Source organism: Mastomys coucha, unplaced genomic scaffold (assembly GCF_008632895.1).
Source record: "Mastomys coucha isolate ucsf_1 unplaced genomic scaffold, UCSF_Mcou_1 pScaffold3, whole genome shotgun sequence".
Taxonomy (NCBI): Eukaryota; Metazoa; Chordata; class Mammalia; order Rodentia; family Muridae; genus Mastomys; species Mastomys coucha.
Genome location: NW_022196909.1, coordinates 20,818,546 through 20,834,127, shown reverse-complemented (window position 1 = coordinate 20,834,127; position 15,582 = coordinate 20,818,546). Strand labels below are relative to the sequence as shown.

The window sequence follows — 15,582 nt, the reverse complement described above, 5'->3', positions numbered from 1 at the left end:
AATTTAAAACTACCAGGTAAAATAGATTTTTTTTCTTAAGATATTCTCCTCTTTGGAATGGTAATATTAATGATTTTAAGCTTAGACTTTAAAGTACACACACACACATATATATTTATATATATATGTATATATATATGCATATACATCATAATATTGAACTTTTTATTATTTACATTTTTGATATAGTATTTATAGTAAGTGAATTCTTAACTTGAAATAAATTATTCAAATGTGAGATTAGACGTTATTGCAAATAGTTTTCTTATCTCAAAGTAGTTCTATTGGGAGTTTTTTAATAATGACATTTTCTTGTTTAGGAGCTATATATTTAAAAGGACATCATTTCTAAAAAAAAAGTAGTTTTGGAAAACTTAGAGTTCTGTATACTATAACAGTTTTAAATTAGTAAACTACACACCAACATCTGTCATGTTTCTTTGATTTAATTGTATATATGCCTAAATACTTGTCTTTTCTGAAGATTTTGAGCCATCCTAGAGGAAGTGAAGCAAAGGTTAAAATCAGCTAAAACCAATTACCAGAAGTAAGAGGCACAAACTGGAAATGACGTGTTGCTGTGGATAGCAGCAGAGTTTGACAGGAAGCTGTTTTGCTTATATTTTATTGTCATGATTAGACACACAACTGTTTATCAGACAGCAGTTAAATTCTAGACCAGTTAGGTAATTTTTAAGCTGCAACACTTAAGTGACAATCTGGAGTGATATGTGTGTGTGTGTGTGTGTGTGTGTGTGTGTGTGTGTGTGTGTGTGTGTGTATGTATGTGTGTGTGTGTGTGTATGTGAGTGTGTGTGTATGTATGTATGTATGTGTGTGATTGTGTGTATGTGTGTGTGTCTGTGTGTGTATGTGTGTATGTATGTGTGTGTATATGTGTGTGTGTGTGTCTATGTGTATGTATGTATATATATGTATCTTACACATATATATATATACACAGTTATCATGAGTTTGTCTCTTTATGAAAATAATCCTTTCGTTTCATAAAACCTGCCAAATGCTCAGCTTCCAGATGTACTTTAGCTTTGAGCATGTGGATTTTATAGACTTGGTTATAATGGTGAACCTAGCCAAGTCAAAGGTATTCATCAGATCAAATTGATGGTGTGCTCTGAATTTCACATTGGGTATAGTTGAGAATGTGCTGATGAAATACACGGTAATATGGAACAGAGAAATCTCAGTCGGCCCCATTCGTACATAAGGAACTGCAGACAGCTAAAGAATGCTGACTGATAACAGGAGAAATAGAATTCTCATGTAAGATCTCAAAATTAGTTACTCAATGTGAAATATTCAGCCCTGAAGTCATGCACATACTAATAACACTAAACATTCTGAGTACATTTATTTTATATATTTAGATGTGTATGTGTGGGTGGGTGAGTGTGTGTAGTGTGTGCGTGTGTGTGTGTGTGTGTGTGTGTGTGTGTAACAGTAAGAACTAAGAAAAAGGCCATGATTTTGAGAGGGACCAAGATGGGTTGTGTGGGAGGCTGTCATACATGGAAAGGGAAGGAATAAAATGATGTAACGATATTTTAAAATTGTGCTGAGGAGCGTTTTGGAAAGTTTCATCAGTGGAGATTGTAATGACTGGGTTTTAATTGTCTTTTAGAATGTCCCATTGAGAACCTCATGTTTCTTCAGGTTTCCTCAGTGTTCTACCTGGACCGAAACCATGCCTCTCAGTGATAAGACTGCTATCATATCCCCATGTAAAGAGGCTAATCGCAAGCTATCTCAGCTCATCTAGGAAAAAAGGATGTCAGTTGGGGAATTGCTTGCATAGGACTGGCCTGTAAGAAAGTCTGTGGGGCATTTTCTTAGTGATGGTATGGGAGGACTCAGCCCATTGTGGGTGGTACCACCCTCAAGCAAGTAGTGCTGGGTTCTATAAGGAAGCAGGCTCCACCAGAGCCTGGAAGCAAGGCAGTACGCTGATTCCTCCATGGTCCCAACTCAGTTCCGACCTCTAGCTTCCTCCTTGAGCTCCTGCTTGACTCCCCTGATGTACAGTAACCTGTAAGCCATGTACAGCCTGCCAGCAGAAGTTCTTTCCTTCCCAAGTTTAGTCAGTGTTTTACCACAGCCACAGTGAAGCAAATTAGGACACAGGATCCCATTTCTTATGTTGTTTCCTTATTTATTATGTTACCATCATAAGAGGATAGAAGATATTTGGAAGGTCTATCTTTTTTTTTTTTTTTTTTTTTTTTGAGACAGGGTTTCTCTGTATACCCCTGGCTGTCCTGGAACTCAGTCTGTAGACCAGGCTGGCCTTGTACTCAGAAATCCGCCTGCCTCTGCTTCCCAAGTGCTGGGATAAAAGGTGTGCGCCACCACTGCCTGGTGGAAGGTCTGTCTTTTTATTTATCCAACCCTTTTTCTTTTTTTTTCTTTATGTGTCATATGCAGATGGTTTTCATTATGACTTAATTTTAGAAGGTTACATATTTAATCATATTATTTTCTGTTAGTATATGAATTAGATTAAGTAGTCTAAAAGTGTTATGATCTAAATTGTGTTATAATTTCTAATTATTTTCACTAGGAGTTCTTATGGCTTTATATATAATTAAATTTAGTATTATTTAATTAAAGAATAACTATCTTGATTTTTATAAAGTCTTAAGATCTCCAATCCTTTAAAGATGTAATGTTGGATTATTCTCTTTAGGTGTTTTATTTCCAAGAACTAATTTCCAGTGTTCAAATCATCTAGTTAAAGTGAACTATTATCATGAGGCATTAAATACTTAGCTCTTCAGTAAAGAAAAGTTGATAGTTGATGGAATATTTTATTTCACAATTAAGAGAAAGGTGTTAATTAAACAGAATTCAGTTGTTCTTCAAGAGCAAGTTTACGTCTTGAATACCCTCTGATGACCATATAGATTTCTGTGGCATCTGTTTCAATGCCCCTTCCACCTCTGCTTTTATTAGTTTGCATCTTTGCTCTTTTTGGTTAAGGCAACATTCCTGTTTATGTTTTCAAAGAAACCACCTTTGTTTTATTGATTGATTGTATTGATTTTTTATGTTTTGTTTCACTTCTTTTAGATCTGAACTTCATTATTTCTTTATTTCTTTCCTTCAATTAATTTTTGTTCTCTCTCTCTCTGTCTCTCTCTCTCTCTCCCTCCTTCCCTCCCTCCCTCCCTCCCTCCCTCCCTTCCTCCTTTTTGTTGGACATTGAGGATTGAGGTGCATTATTAAGTTATTTGACATCTTGCTGACTTTTTAAATGTAAGCTCTTATAGCCAAAACAGTCTATCTTTGAGGTGCTGTCATGGAGTTTTGTTGCATAGGTTCTGATGCACTGTTTCCAGATTTATTTGATTTCTAGGAATAGTTAAAATTTACACATTATTTATCCAGTGATTTAATTCAAAGCATATTATTCAGTGTCCATATATTTGTGTAGCTTCCATTGATTTCTGGTTTCATTCTCTTATGAGGACATAGAAGAAATTTTTGTTTTTAAAGAAACTATTAGAATTTTTTTTATTTTAATTTTTTTGAGTCATTTTTGGCCTCAAATGTGATGTATTTTGGAGAAAATTCTACGTGATTCTGAAAAGAGTTTTTGACTTGTTTTTTACTTTACCTTTTTTTAGGAGATGAGGCATAATAGATACTTAGAGCATTTGTTTTTCATTCTTTGGTCATCTTCCTCTGTCATATACTGTCATCTATTTACTCAATGAGAAAACCAGTTTTGATTTGTCTGACTTCCTGTTGCCATTTCCGAAACCATGCTTTTGCTTAAAATCCTTCAGATATTTTGAATGTAAGAATAAAAAAAAAAAAAACATACAAGTTCTTATTTTTAACCTATTATTTTTATATAAGCCTAAGAATCCTCTCTTTCTTAATTAAGCTGGTCTGACCCCTTAGCCACTTCTGACCTCTCTACAAGTCTACATGTCAGTTGTTTTCTTTTTGTTTTTGTTTTTGTTGTTGTTGTTTGTTTTGGTTTTGGTTTTTTGAAACAGGGTTTCTCTGTATAGCCTCGGCTGTCTTGGAACTCACTCTGTAGACCAGGCTGTCCTCAAACTCAGAAATTCGCCTGCCTCTGCCTCCCAATCAGCTGTTTTCTGATGCAATGACTTAGAACGACATATTGTGCATAGGTGTTTTTCATGGTCTGTCATTTTATTTTCAAATTATAAATGGTAAAATAATGTTCCCATTCCTCTTAATTGCACCGTCAATTCTATTTCATTTGAGTGAACATTTGAAATAATTTGGTTGTTTTCATTACAGGACATTTTTCCCATCCTACATTAGAATGTAAATTACATGAGAACAGAGAATTTTTTTCTACCATATAAATGATTTGGCCAGGTTGTGGTGTCTTGAAGTATTCAGTAAATATTTACTAACTGAATAAATGCAAGATCAAAATTTATTAATATATTTTGTTAATAATACCCCAAATTATCAGAGTGAAGGCCACAAATTACACATACACACTCACTCTCTCAGCAGGAGGGACCACGAGGAACACCAGAAGTTCTCGACCGTGCTTTTCTCATTGAAGCAAAGATCAGCAAAGACTCCCCTGACGCTGGAGTTCTAGGTTTTTGTTAGCTGCCATGAGGGTGCTGGGGATTGAACCTAGGTCCTCTGGACGAACAGCCAATGCTGCCCTTAACTACTGAGCCATCATCACTCTAGATCCAAGAATATGTTTCTGATTGGAGGTTGTATAACATTTTATTTTCAGGCTCCTCATGTTATAGATTCAGTTTTTTTTGTTTGATTTTTGTTAGATATTATATATGTAGTCAATGTCATTTTAAGATGTTGCCCTTCATTTAATTAAAACTATTTTTGCTCGTAGCCAGCATAACAATCATTTAATAAAAATTCATTAAGTAGCCTATTATGTCAGGAACAAAATAGAAATTGTTCCAGTACTTTTGGTTAGAAGTAGTAAAGATAATATATATGTAATGAAGGTTTGTTGAATATCTGACTGCTAAAAAAGTAGGGCCTCCTTAAATGTTTTGTAACGTGGCAGACTGTATGGAAATAAATACAGGGATTACTTAGGGAACTAGAGGCAATAGGAGATCACCTGTGAGCTTAAGCGTGAATGATAATGTAGAGCTTCAAAGGGCGGGGAAAGCTTTTTGAGCAGTGAAAAGGTATAAAGAAATGCTGAGACAGTAAGACCTAACATATTAGAGTTTGTGCTACTCTGTACTGTATTTATCTTGAAAGATGTTTATCTCCAAACATCAGTTTACCTTGAAGGGTCAAACATACAGTGCACACTGTATAGTTATTTGGAGGGGGTGTTTATATGCGCATGTCCTGGTGTATATGTGAATGCATGTGTATAAGTGCATGTGGAGGCTAGAGGATCCTTGAGTGCCGTTTCTCAGTATACTGTATACTGTTTTTTCTTTTCTTTTGAGTCCGGAGCTTACCAAGTAGACTGACCAGCAAGCCCCATGGTTAAGCCTATTTCTGCCTCCCTCTACTGAGGTTGGAACCACTACCAATTCTTTTTTAACTTATGTTCTGGAAGAGTTAACTACAGTTACCATCATTGTGAGGCAATTTTTTTACTGACTGAAATATCAACATAAACCAACATTGAAAGTTTTTAAATTAGACTGTGATATAATTGGATTTTTACTCCAGTCATACTATTCTATTCTGGACTTTAATCTAAAGAGTCTATTTGGAAGCTGGGCTGGTGTCTCATAAATTTAATTCCAGCACTTTGGAGCAGGAGGATTGTTATGAGTCCAGTGTCAAAATGGGTTACGTGGTGAGTTCTGGACCAGCCTCTTAACTCCCCTCTCACACTATATGAAAGAATATCTGGAAATTGCAGCATTCCTTTGCAGCACTGCTTTTGTGATCTGTATATACAAATGAAGCTGACATAACTGTAGAGTCATATTTGTTTCTTTCAGAATTTTTAATAAGTGCCAATTCTGTATATTTTTGTAAACATCTAATCAATGACCAATTTTATTGCTACGCTCTGACATTATACCTTGGATCTACCACTTACAGTTTTGTGGATTTAAATAAACCCATTTGAAGTCCAGACTATTCTAAAATAGTGGGTATGGTCATTAGATATAATTAGAATAAATTATCTAAAGAAGTTACCTAGTAGCCTTCACTTCATGATTTTTATTTGTTTTTATTAATCTCTATAGCTTATTTGTGTGATATTACTCAGCATTACCTAACAGATGTAGCAATAGAAATCAGAGATATTTCGTTTCTTTAGTGATGTATTTATAAGTGGTACCAAAGCCAGCATTTTAACCTTGGTTCCTTTCTCCAAGCCCAACATTTGAAATATGCATTACAAACTACACTTTGAGTAGTGAGCGATCAAGTGAATTGAGTAGAAGCGACGACTTAAAAATCAGGAGCAGTCTCAGGTGTTTCATGGCCTGCTTATGCTTCCATGTCCAAGAGACTTTTCTGTGGAGTTTTGTCTAAAAGAGCAAGTAGACATAATAGACATGTGTCTGCTATGTTTTATGTCATATTTTAAAATATAGCTATTAAGGTATAACTGTCATATAAGTATTTTAAAGTGATAATTAGGTAGGTTTAGCATGTGAAACCATAATCACAACCAACACTATGTCACTCTAGCTATCTATAGCTATAGCTATCCCTCCAAAGGCATCTGTGTCCCCATGTTTCTTCATTTCCCTCTTCCAGCTTTCTCCACTCATCATTTGCAGGTCAGTTTCTATTTTGCGTAGTCTTATGTCAGTACAGCCATGCTGTATGTATTCTCTTTTATCTGGTGTCCTTCATTAACATAATTGTTTTTTATATTCTTCTGTTGCTACATCTCAGAATTTATATTTTGCATATCTTTATATCTTTGTAGTATGCTTTTGTATAAATAAACAATTTTGTTTGTGAAAATTTGAGTTGGTTTTGTAATTCATGTTCCCAAAATGTGTGTACATTTTATATGTATATGTATTTTTCCCTTGAGTAAGCTATCAAAGGTATATATGGCTAGATAGTATGTTGTTGTATATTGTTTATCTTTTTTAAAGTTAGAAAATTTTTGTAGAGAATATCTTTACTATTTTACACTTCTATTCCTATTATATATGAATTACATTTTTTCCAAGTGCCCACCAAAAGTTTGATTGGATTATTTAATTTGAATTAAAAAACTACCACTTTTAAATTGTTACTTTATTATAATTTCAATTTCCCAGTGGAAGCCGAAGTTGTCTGTGTCTGTGTGTATGTCTCTTTTTGTGAGTGTGCCAATGTTTTGCTTGGTGAAAAGTGTTTTCAAATGCTTTGTTTCCTTTTAAAGTTAAGTTCTTTTTTTTGTTACTTTATTTAGAAAATTCATTATTCTGGATATAAATATTTTATGTGTTCCAACATAAATGTCCCTGCTAGTTTAGGCCTCTCTATACACTCTTAACAATTTCTTATAATTGTATGTGTTTTGAGACTATTTTTTTTAATTCTGATATTATAATTACACCATTTCCTCTTCTCTTTCCTCCCTCTAAACTCCACTATATCCTCCCATCTTTAGTTCTTTCTCAAATTCATGCTTCTTTTTCTTTAGTTGACACACACACACACACACACACACACACAAACATACCAGCTTTTAGGTGTTTACATACACACCAGTATTTTAGGAGTCATTTATATTTCCTTTGCAGTGACTCATGCTCTTCCTTTATTTTAGGTTGGACAGTTGGCTTTTAAAGGAATGAAGCGACTCAATAGAATCCAGTCTATAGTATTTGAGACAGCCTACAACACCAACGAAAACATGCTGATCTGTGCTCCTACTGGAGCTGGGAAGACCAACATTGCAATGCTTACTGTCTTACATGAAATCCGCCAACACTTTCAACATGGTGTTATTAAAAAGAATGAGTTTAAGGTAAGAATTTTTAAATCAGACTTTTTTTAAAGCTATAGAAGTTATAAGAACCTTTCAGTTCTATGCAGCCTGGGATTTCTTGAAGTTATTTATTATAGTAGAAGTTGTGTTAAAGAATGCTGCTTGATTGACTGCATTGCTATAAAGGCAGTCCTTATTTCTGTTCTGAAAATCCCATTACCCTTGGGGAAAGTCATGAAATTATGTTTAGCTTGGAAAGAGTCTACTTTCTAAATAATGAGGCGAAGTAAGCAAATATCCTGTGCTTTTATTTAAAGGACAATGTTTTATTCATTTAAGCACATGCTTAATTCCACCAAGTATAAGTATTCTCCATATGTCATTATTAACATTTTTCACAGGAAATAGCTAGAATCATATTTCACAATAAGTTGTGACTTGCTTTGGCTACTGTATAATAAATGGTATTGTAGTATTTGCTCATTCATCAAACAAATGTTTGTTTGGTATAGATTGTGTATGTTGCTCCAATGAAAGCCTTGGCAGCTGAGATGACAAATTACTTCAGCAAACGTCTAGAGCCACTGGGTATTGTTGTAAAAGAATTGACTGGAGATATGCAGTTGTCAAAAAGTGAAATTTTACGAACTCAGGTATGTTGTTCACACATATCAATTTATTATGTTCATTTTTAAAGTTATGAAAATTATTGTAAAACCAAATTTTAAGAAACAATAAACTTATTTCTGATCACATCTATACTAAAAGCAATTTTAAATGTTGCTTTGTCCTTTGATAGCCTTTTTGTGATTCTTGTCATATGAATGTTACTTCAAAGCGTAGACTTTATTTTTCTGGGCAGTTTTTACATTAAGGAATGAGAATGTGTATAAGAGTATAGCTAAATTTTAAGAGGAATCACTACAGAGATCTTGAAGTAATCACATCACACTTTTAGCCTATTTGTTAAGGTAGCTTAACATATAAGAAGATAGTATAAACATCTTAATTTTTCAAATGCAAATATATTAATGTATATATTAAGACCTATATTAAGGAAAATGAATAATGGAGTTATTCAATGTTTAGTTTCTATTTTTTAAAGATTGTGTATGAAAAATACATTTGGAATTATAGCCAGGTTAATGTTGAGAGTTGTAATACATTAGCATGGAAGTATTTCTTTTTTGATTGATACAGTTGATTATTAAGCTGTATAACTTTTCTCCGTTTAGTTTGTTTGCTATTTCTTGTGTCTTAGATGCTTGTGACCACGCCAGAAAAATGGGATGTAGTAACAAGAAAGAGCGTCGGGGACGTTGGTCTTTCTCAAATCGTCAAGCTCCTGATTCTTGATGAGGTTCACTTGCTGCATGAGGACAGGGGCCCAGTCCTCGAAAGCATCGTGGCCCGGACCTTACGGCAGGTAAGAGGCAGTGCCGAGCATCGTGGCCAGGACCTTACGGCAGGTAAGAGGCAGTGACGAGGCAGTTGCAAGCTTGGACGCTTCTCTCTCTGGGCTCTGTGTCTCTCCCTGCCTCCCCCAGTCCAGCTTCCTCCTACTTACATCACTAAAATGAAATGGCATCCTTCGTTCTTGAACTTCTTTCCTCACGCCAAGAGACATCTCGCCTCTTCTGCCACCATCAGTGTCATAACTATCAGTACACCCTTTCCCCTGGAGTTCCTTCTTCCTTGGACAACACTCTTTTCACTCTGTAAATTGTCCCTTTTTTGTTTCTTGTGTCTTAACTTTTTCCTTTCATGGAGTACTGTCTCTTCAGCTTAAAAACTTGTATTTAACAAATGTCCTATTTTACAAACATTCCTTCAAATACTTAGTACAGTTGTATTTTTCTACTTAACTTTTAGAAATGCTAAACTGTATTGGCTGCACACCTTTTATTTTCCAATTATAAATAGATGGTGATCGCTTAAATGTAACCATAAATAATAGGTTTTATAGGTTCACCAGTTACTAAATGGTTGTTTCAGTATTAATATTTAAAATCTATTATTAATGAGTATATATTTAATGAATTTTGATATTTGAAACTACTTATTAAGCTGTTTTATATTTAATTTGTTTTCTTGTTTAACATCATAGGTAAGTAAGTATTGTATATTACTTACCCCATTCCTCTTGTCCCACCAACTCCTCTTGTGCCTCCTCGATCCCTCCCAATTCATTTCCTCTTTCTCTTTAATTACCATTGTTACATATAGACGTGTAAACACAGCCTGCTGAGTTCATTTAGTGTTGATCACATGTTTATGTTCTTAGGACTGAAAATATAGAATTGGATAACAAATTGGGAGGTTTATTCCTGCAGAAGACTGATTCTCCCATTCTCTCAAATTTTCTTTATTTTAACATATCTGTATATCCATAATGAGGTTTCTTAAAAAAAGGGAATTTTAAATCTAAATGTATAAAGATCATTTTCATCTACATACATCTAAGATATTTAGCCTGAATGTAATTTTAACTGTCATTTTAGTGCCTCAGAATTTTGACTTCAAATGAAGTCAGATGTGGAATATTCCATGCATGTCATCATGTTGGCATTCAAAAAGTTTCACATTTTAGGGCAATTTGGATTTCAGATTTTCAGATTAGGTATGTTCGCCTGTGCCGTGTGTGTGTGTGTGTGTGTGTGTGTGTGTGTGTGTGTGTGTGTGTGTGTGTGTGTGCGCGCGCGCGCGCGCGCGTGTGCACGTCTCCGTCTCCATGATGATTTTGGGCCACGCCTGGGTTCATAGCTGTCTCCATGTAACAGTTCTTTCATGTTTTCCCTTCACCTGCATGTGCCACTGTGCTCCTCTTTATACCCAGGTCAAATATCTTCTTTTCCTTAAATTCTCCCCTATTTTAATATTAACAGTTTTATAGTCCACATATGAAATATCTCTACGGTAGATACATTTAAAATTTTCACATAAAAGGGAAATACAAAATTTCTAAAGTTGCTTTTAAAGCAACCACTTAAAACTTTAAACTTTATTTTAAAATAGTTTTTCCAAAAATGGACCATAAATTTCGGGACAGATTAGTGATTTGATTGTATATTAAAATCTCTTGATGCACTTAAAAACATCATAGTTTGCATAAGAATGGCCCCCATAGAATCATATATTATGCGTGTGTAGTTCTCAAGGAGTGACACTACTTGGGAAGGATTAGGAGGTGTTGGACTAAGTGTGGCTTTGTTAGAGGAAGGGTGTCACAGCGGGTGGGGTTTAAGGTTTCAGAAGTCAACCCAGATGCAGTGTATCTCCTGCTGCTGCCTATACGCCTGCATGTAGAACTCTCAGAAACTTCTCCAGCAACTCCATGCTTTCCATCATGATAATAGACTAAACCTTTGAAACTGTAAGCCAAAACCAATTAAAATGCTTCCTCTTTAAGAGTTGCCTTTGTCATGGTTTCTTTTCATAGCAATACAACAGACTAATGTTGCGTATGTACATGTGTGTGTGTGTATGCATGTATGTATGTCTGCATGCATGCATGCATGTATGTATGTATGTATATTTTTAGGGATGACTGTTTTGTGTTGGATAAGCAGTTGGTGTACTCTCTCCTGGGGTTGACTTATTCTTTCACCCTCCACATCCTTAGTAGTATGTAGTTATTTGTCTAGGATTGAAGCTTATGAGCATCTCCTTTTCACATTATTGTGTGTATTGGTGTTATCCTTGATAGGTCATGTTTAGGCAGCCATGTTGACATTTTATGGGTATAGTTTCTCACAGTTCCAGGAGATTCAATCTCAAACCTCGCTCTGGTTGGCTAACTAGCTGGTGCCCTTGCCACCAGGGCCACTTCTACTGTGCTGCCCCAGAGAGGTGCAGGTCTACTCTCTACCTGGTGCTGGGGCAGGATCAACTCTCTGGTGATCTTGTCCCTTGGGGCCAGCTCTCCCATGCTGCCCAAGCAATGAGTGTGTTTAGTATTCCAGGGTGCTACCTCCATTGAGGGGGTGGGGCCAGTTCTGTATAGCTCTCCAACATCAACATGTTCCCAGGAGGAAGCCCAGATAAGGGACATCTGCCTGGTGATAACATGTAGAAATTATTAAAAACCCTGGCCTTTGGTTATTGGGTTCCCAATGAAAGACACACACACAGCCTGTCTATTTACAATATACCTTAAGCAGCATAGTAGCTGGGCAGCTGTCTCCCCTTCATGCTCTTAGAGTCTGCTTTCCTACAGATAACCCTGAGTTTTTAATATTTTCTATGTTCCATCTGGGCTGCCCTTAACTCCACTTGGGCAGCCCTCAGGGCCACTTTTTCTGTGGCTCAGCTAACCCATGGCAGCTTCTCCCTTCTCCTCTCTTGTACTTTCCCCTTCTTCCTGTTCCTGACCCCAAGCCTGCAAAACCTAAGCACTGCCTATGTGTCTTCTGCCCAGGTATTGACCGTTGAATCTTTATTTACCACTCACAGTTAACTGGGGACAGGGTTATTCAGCATCTTACTTTCAGACTCTATTGTCTTTAGGGCCACCACTCTTGGGAGCTCCGAATTAGCATTAGAATACAAGCACCATTAAGCCAACCTACTACAACCCACTACTCAGACCACTGTTACTGCAGGTCCTTAGACCTAGATATGGTCCGAGGGCTAGGACCTCACCATAGCCTCAGGTGGCATAGCAAGCTACTAACATCAGGCTGTTCATCACTGCCCTCAAGTCTGTAGTTCGGCCTCCTTTCATTGTACACATACCATTAAGCTCTCATTCTCTTCCATTTCCCCACTACTTATATGCTCATCTTAGTGGTGCCCAGGGCCTCTCTAGGTGTCTTCCGTGTAGTGTCCAGGCACGGATCTTCTTGGCTAGGTGTAGATTGTCTTAGATTGTCTTAGGCATGTTCCACCTGAGTGGATCCCTATGTGAATTGTCTTGTGTATGCTCTGCCCCTAACAGATTATTTAAAAGTAGAAATAAAAATGTGGAGAAATATAGAAGACATGTAAAAAGAATCTATTTCTTTTAGATTAAAGATAGACTATGAAGGGGAGTTGAAGGGGAATATAATTTGGAAGCATGTAGTTCATTTTGTAGTTCATTTCTGGAAATCTAGTGTGTGGAAACAAACAGTAGCATAAGCTCAAAGAAATATGAATTACTATAATCATTGAAGCTGTCCTTTAAAATTCAAAGTTGGAGAACAGCCAGAGTCTTCTGCTGCACAAGAAATGATTTGATAAGTTGCATTCAGTTTCTCCAACAACATTCTACATTGGAGGCTCTAAAAAAAAAAAAAAAAAAAAAAAAAAAAAAAAAAAAAAAAAAAAAAAAAAAAAAGGGAGGCACATGGACAGAAATTCAAAGATATCCACGTTACATTCTTTATGGAACAGGAGTCTGTCCTGTTTGTGGAGCAACCTAATTTTATGGGAAGAAAAAGAGTATAGTATATATTTACATTCATTCACTGTTTCATTTAATGAACTCTAACCATATGCTTGCTAAATACTTCCAAGTACTATGAATTTAGTTGTAAAGAAAATAAAGTTCTTGGATATATTTGGCTTTAAGCAGGCATAGAGTGAGGTACGTCTGTGAGGACAGTTGCAGGCAGCTCAGGTGGAATTGGAGGAGGATTTATGATGTGTCACGTTTACCATTTCACTTTATAAATATGCACACAATAACATACCTACATAAGGTTCAGAGACCTTAAAGCTGAATGTGATATATAAAGCTAAGTATTATCTAATACAGCTTCAGAATAGCTTTAACGATTCATGTAGTTGTGACACTGAAGACACAAAAAAGGTCTGTAACTGCACTGCTCTCTCCACAACCCATCTTCCTCCAACATCTGTTTGTGCCCCAAGAGTTTGAATAAAAGCTTGCAGGTCGGAAGTGAAGGTGCGGGTCCGGCTGTGTGCTCTGAGAGGCCCCTGCCCGGATGGCAGTAGTAGTTCTAGGGGGAGACACCATGGGCCCTGAGCATATCTTCCCCAATCAGACTGAGGACTTAGAGCCACATCAGGGTCCTACTGATGGAACTGGGGATTGGAGCAGTGAAGAACCCGAGGACGAGCAGGAGGAAACAGGAGCAGGCCCAGCAGGCTACTCGTACCAGCCCCTCAATCAAGATCCCGAACAAGAGGAGGTGGAACTGGCACCAGTGGGTGAAGGAGAAGATGGAGCTGCTGACATCCAAGATCGGATCCAGGCCCTGGGGCTCCATTTGCCAGACCCTCCATTGGAGAGTGAGGATGAAGATGAGGAAGGAGCTGCAGCATTGAGCAGCCACCACAGCGCTATCCCCATGGACCCAGAACATGTAGAGCTGGTGAAAAGGACGATGGCTGGAGTAAGCCTACCTGCACCAGGGGTTCCTGCCTGGGCTCGGGAAATACTGGATGCTCAGTGGGAAGATGTGGTACAGAAAGCCCTCTAAGCCCAGCAGGCATCCCCTGCCTGGAAGTGACCACACAGAGAGAGCTGCCTTATCTCCCTATATCCCAAGCCAGGACCAGGGCAGGACTAACAACTCAGGTTTTAACAGCCTTCTCCTTCCTATGACCCTTTCACACCAAGGCGAATCACACCTCTCAGAGACCTACTTTATTCATTTCTATATATATGGGGACATCGGCCCAAGCCCAGCCCACCTTAGCATGCATCATTCTGTGGAGAATAAAGCAACCTATGTACACACCCCCCAAAAAAAAATGTTTGCAGGTCATCTTGTACATCAAAGGTAATGCTTTTGATCCTGATTTTGTCTTTTATATTTTATGCTTGGATATTAGAAAATTGGTAACATTTCCACTGAGCCATGATGCGTGAACACATGTAGTCCAGACGTATTTGCAGTGAACAACTTATGAGTCCAGCCCATCAAGCTAAAAGCATTCCACAGATGAGGGCTTTCTTGCAGATATTATCTACGCATCGTTAGAGGAGTGTGTCTCTGTGTTCACAGTACAGTAATCTAACTGGCCATAGCGGCAGGAAGGGACATGAGGTTTGCCTTCAGCCCTTCCTGTGACTGTGGACACTGTATTATGTATATGGTTGTGCTACCTGTAGTTTATTTTAGAGAACATACCAATATACAACATATTCCACTTAACTATTATATTCATAAAGTTAACCAATTTTCAGTTGTTTTTCTACACTCTTCTTACTTGTAATCCTAAGAAAAATAACCAAATTTCTTAGGTAGATATTAAAATTTACTAAAGGCTGGTCATGTCATTTTGATGTCTACCAGTCCGCCAGCTACTATGTGTTCCAGCCACTTTGTAAGTATTTTATTTTATTTTTTCCTTTCTTTATAGCACATTAACCCTGAATTCTAGCTTTAACTGAACTTTCTTGAGATGGAATGAGAGTATTTTTCTTTTTTTCTTTTTTTCTTTTTTCCTGTGTGCAAATAAGGCTTCTAAATGACAGTTATGCGGTTACTTCATTCTTGGTCACATTGTTCAAACATTGATTAAAAATACACTGTTCTTTTGAACCTGTTGCATACTACCTGTTTAACTAAAATTGTCATTCTGCTCTCTCCATTCTAAAAGGAGAATCTTGCCTGAAATAAACATGTGTTCCCCCTGTTTATGCTTTGTACATTTTTAACATTTATCAATGCTTAATAATCATAAAACTAGCTATTCATCTTTTTTTTTTTTTTTTTTTTTTTTTT

The 15,582-nt window shown here is 36.8% G+C and overlaps 1 protein-coding gene and 1 pseudogene across 2 annotated transcripts in view; both read left to right on the top strand.

Annotated features, from left to right (window-relative positions):
• Positions 1-15,582, top strand: part of Ascc3 (activating signal cointegrator 1 complex subunit 3) — a 267,615-nt gene that overhangs the window by 57,477 nt on the left and 194,556 nt on the right. For both annotated transcript variants that reach the window (XM_031347189.1, XM_031347190.1), the window contains 3 exons: positions 7,745-7,945; positions 8,419-8,559; positions 9,168-9,332. In XM_031347189.1, coding sequence (XP_031203049.1) covers positions 7,745-7,945; positions 8,419-8,559; positions 9,168-9,332 — 507 coding nt within the window. The remainder of the gene's footprint in view (positions 1-7,744; positions 7,946-8,418; positions 8,560-9,167; positions 9,333-15,582) is intronic.
• On the top strand, positions 13,234-15,324 carry LOC116074553 (annotated as a pseudogene).